The sequence below is a fragment of the Diadema antillarum genome, unplaced genomic scaffold (genome assembly GCF_040938485.1).
Source record: "Diadema antillarum isolate AM-2024a unplaced genomic scaffold, OU_Dant_1.0 seq00000886_RagTag, whole genome shotgun sequence".
Taxonomy (NCBI): Eukaryota; Metazoa; Echinodermata; class Echinoidea; order Diadematoida; family Diadematidae; genus Diadema; species Diadema antillarum.
Window position 1 is genome coordinate 53,558 of NW_027271750.1, and position 4,551 is coordinate 58,108.

Consider the following 4,551-nt stretch of genomic DNA (forward strand, 5'->3'; position numbering starts at 1 on the left):
TTGGTATGTCCCTCATTCACAAGAGAGGAAAGGTTGTATTCTGCAAAATAATTGCACAATGTGTCGAATAATATTTCTCCAAGGCAAATGAGAATAAAATAATCCCATGTCAAGGTACAGCTTAGATAGCACCAGAGAGTACACCTTAGACCGACCCTGGCCGCAAGGACAAGCCCCCCCCCCCCCCCCCTTCCCCCCATGATATTCTCACATTCAGAGCTTGCAACATGCTCAAATTTCATGTTGTGGACCACCCTGAATGATTTATAATAGATATACAGCTTCACTTGTCTTTTTTTGTGTGTGTGTGTGTGTGTGTGTTAATTGAGTTTACTGTACTGTACTTCATCTACAGGTGCCAGATGACAGTGCATCACAGCTCAGCGTAGGCAGCTAGGACTCTATGCACCCGAGGAACAAAGACAATCATGGCTGCCATAGTTCATAGTGCAAGTTGTGCTAGTCAGCAGGAGTATGTTTTCTATGAGGCAAAACATCCTGCAAAGGTCTTTGGCCTCTTGAATGACATGCGGAAGACAGGCAGCATGACTGACATTACCGTCCAAGTGGAGAACAGTAACTTCACCTGCCATCGAGCCATCCTTGCATGTAGCAGCCCCTACTTTTATGCAATGTTCAGCAACGACTTCCTGGAAAAAGTCAAAGGGGTTGTGACCCTGGAGGGCATGGGTGCTGAGGTGGTGGACAAGATTATTGAGTTTTCCTACACATCCCAGTTGACAATCAACACATCAAACGCTCAGGAGCTGTTGGAGGCAGCCTGCCATCTTCAGTACCAGAGCATTGTGGATGCATGCTGCAAATTCCTCAAGCGGCACCTGAATCCTTCCACGTGTCTGGGCATCAAACATCTGGCCGAGACTTATTCCTGCCAAGATCTACTGGATGCTGCCTCCAGGTATTGCAAGGAGAACTTTGTGACTGTCAGTGAGCAGGAGGATTTCCTCAGGCTTTCCACAGAGGAATTGGTAGACTATGTCTCCTCTGACGACCTGAATGTGGAGAAGGAAGAGGTCATCTTGAAAGCATGCATGGCCTGGTGTGCTTTTAGCCATGACAGAGCTGAGCAGTTTCACCAGGTGCTAGGGAATGTCCGCCTCGTGTACATCAAGCCCAACGTCCTCCTTAGCCACCTGTCCAATCCCATCATCGGGGACCACAGCAAAAGTGCAAAGCACATTCTTGCAGCCATATCCATGCAGCAGCAGTACCAGTGTAAGTCAAACCTTGAAGGCCTCAGCCCTATGCCTCGTCCGTCAACCTATGCGGAGGTGATGGTGGTGGTGAGTGGTTATGGCAAGAACTACTCTAGCATAAGAGACGTTGTGTACTATTCGCCTGATTCAGATAAGTGGGCTAATCTTGCCCAGCTCCCTCATAGCATCAGCAATTTTGCTGTATCAGTGTTAGAGGACAAGATCTATGTGACTGGAGGGAAGGTTAATCGAACAATTACAAGTGCTTGCTGGATCTTAGACCCGAGTACTAACACATGGACCAAGGGAGCAGATTTGAATGGCGCTCGGCAGCTGCATGGTGCCACTACAACAAAAGCCGGAAAGATGTATGTCATAGGAGGAGAAAATGAAAATGGCATGGACTGGGCAGTGGAGCAATATGTCAGGTCACAGGACAAATGGACAGTTGTCACTTCTCTGCAACAAGCAGTTGCAGATCCTGCTGTGGTGTCCATCAAGGAAAAGGTCTACGTGGTTGGGGGAAGCACAGAAATGCACATGGCCTATGAGCACATCCAGTGCTACAACACGACTCTCAACAGCTGGCGCATACTGACTCGCATCTCCATCCCGAGCTGCCACTTCCCTGCTGTAGCGCACGGGAACAAGATCTACCTGATGAGTGGCTTCGGCAGGCAAGGCATCAAGGTGTATGATGTGGAGCACAATGCGATTCTTCAGCCTGTGCCTATGTGTAACACAGAGAGACATCTCTTTGCAGCTTCATCGGTGCAAGGTAAGGTTGTTGTGTCAGGTGGGATGGATAACTACCAATCGCTTTCTTCAACCGAGATCTACGATCCATCCACCAATGAATGGACAACTGGGTCCCCCATGCCGAAGGCACTCCGAGCTCACAACTGTGGTCTGGCGTGTAAGTTGTATCTAGGACCACCATTTGATAATGACTGACCTTTTTTAGGCATTGTCAGAAGTAAACTACTTCTAGATAGAATTATGGGAACTCGTAGTCTTCTTGAAATGACAATATGTACGCACAACTTTGCTTGACTTCTCTTGAAATTTATGTGACTTGAATGCACCATTTTACTGTGTGTGACAAGTGATTTGATGGTGCTGCTGCTATTTGCCTTGGTAGAGAAATGAGAATTTAGGATGCCACTGTATTCAGCCATGCACTGGAGCTCCATGTAGCATTTACCAAGGTATTCTGTCATACAGTACAAGTGTGCATGGGTATTTTTGAATTTCTCTGGCACCCAAGCTGCTGCCATATATTCCAGTGTACAAAAGAAATGAGAGTTGTGGATGCTGTATTGTGTACTTATTCCTGGGAGATATTTATGGAGGATCTTGGTGATTTTATTATCATCTGTGACTCCCAGAGTGCATTCAATAGTGTTTTACATGCACAGTCTAGATAATATCTCCCCACATCTTGTTCTCCGCACATTTGTCATAATGCAGAATTTTCCTTGTTTTGTTTTGCATCAAGTGTCTGCCTTTTGGCCCTCCCTCAAAATAAAAGGGGGAATTGATAGTTGCCAGCATTCTAGCATGACTTGATTTGAGGGGTTTTCCTTTAATTACTTGGTGACATGATCTTTACCTTTTCACATATTTGTTTAAACTTTAGTTGATTTTAATCTGCACAGGGTATTGGTGTAAAGGGAGAACTACAATTCAAGGTTTATGTGACAGAATACAGTGTATGACACTGTATTATGCTAGCAGGGTGAATCACATAAATGAAATGATAACACCACTCTTACAGCATAATACAGTGTATTCAATTGCCAGGAAAGTCTAGCTATCTAGAGTGTGTGGAAGTGAGCTATTATAGTACATGTACTTGTATATGTCTCATGCTACAGTGCACAAGCGTACAACAAACATACGTGTACAAGCATACATTGTATGTTTAGTTCAATTGCCTTTCATGTGATGTTTTGTGATATGTGTTAGGAGCCTATTAAAATGTGGTACCTGTATTACATGTATGAATCCAAGGGATATTTACCACTACTGGTATGCTGTACAGGGATCTAAGCTGGCCATAGGGTAACCATGCATGCATTACAAAAAGACCAAACAGCTGAAGAAAAAAACAAACACCTTGCTTCTTGTAGATGAATGACATTCTTTTCATAGATATTTTTATTCATGAGAGTATTTAGAAGTTGCATTAAGTACTACATTATTTAAAAGTAGGGGCAGTGTGCAAAATTTAGATCTTGTTTATTTTCTTTTCTTTTTTTGTGCATAGATTTAGAAAAGTTCTATTGGAAGCTCTTGTAAATATGTGGTGTCACAATCATTACGTACCTTTGTCAAGCATCAGGTTCCTTAAACCTCATCAGCTTTTTTTTCATTGTAGAGTTTTGCTCAGACTCGTAAAAATGTGGATGAATGAATGCGTGGAATAATTGAGAGCATACCCATAATAGGAGTAAAATTAAGGCTGCAATTCAAATTGCAGGACATGTCTTAGATGTGAGTACAGTGGGAAAGCATGCTTCAGAGCATAATTTTAAAAATGAAAAAAATTAGCTGAAGGAATAAGATGTCCATCATCCGAATTCGAAGACCTCATCTATGCAGCACACAATTAAAGAAGCACAGGACCATCTTACACTGCTCTCTGACACGCTCTTTAACCTGTTGAGGACGGGCTGATTTTGCCACAACACGCCTTTTTTCACAGGCACCTGCCAATTATACTCGGGGACTCATCCTCAACAGGGTAAAACTTGAAAGACACAGTCCCTAGGCTGTTCAGGCAATAGATGCCAATCCGTGTGTACCACGCTATTATTTGTGGTCCAAGGCAGCAATGTCTTATGGAATGATGTTCTTTTTTTTTTTTTTTTTTTGTTTATAGCATCTCCCTATAATGTACATTGTACTCTTTCTCTCTTGACAAGCCTCACCAGCACCCCCTTTCCCTCATTATGATAATGGGATTTATATATTACATCTTGCAATAGATCTGATCTACTGAAGTTATTTGAATATGGACAGTAATTAGCAAAACAGTCTCATCAACACTTGTGCTTTTGTATCAATTTGCAAAGTCCCCCTCTAGAATGTGTACAATTACTGTAGTCCAAAAACTACATTTTGCTGACAATGAACTTTGGTCTGATTTACGATGAGATCAAAACCGCTTGTTTAATCACAAAAATATCTGTAACGCCATTTGCACAGATTCCAAATGATGTTGGTCAGGTATAATGTCAAAAGCTATCTCCATAATTGTCTCTGCAATCATCAGTAGAAGACCTTGCACTGTATGACTAACAAAATACAGTTTACCAGTCTGTAATGATAA

General features: G+C 42.6%; 1 protein-coding gene across 1 annotated transcript; it reads left to right on the plus strand.

The window, feature by feature from the left end:
- The first annotated feature begins 425 nt into the window (after nt 1-425).
- Nucleotides 426-2,171, plus strand: LOC139740826 (kelch-like protein 24). The gene has a single exon (XM_071651398.1). The coding sequence runs from the start codon at nt 429-431 to the stop codon at nt 2,169-2,171; it is 1,743 nt and encodes a 580-aa protein (XP_071507499.1). The 5' UTR covers nt 426-428.
- Nucleotides 2,172-4,551: the final 2,380 nt, after the last annotated feature.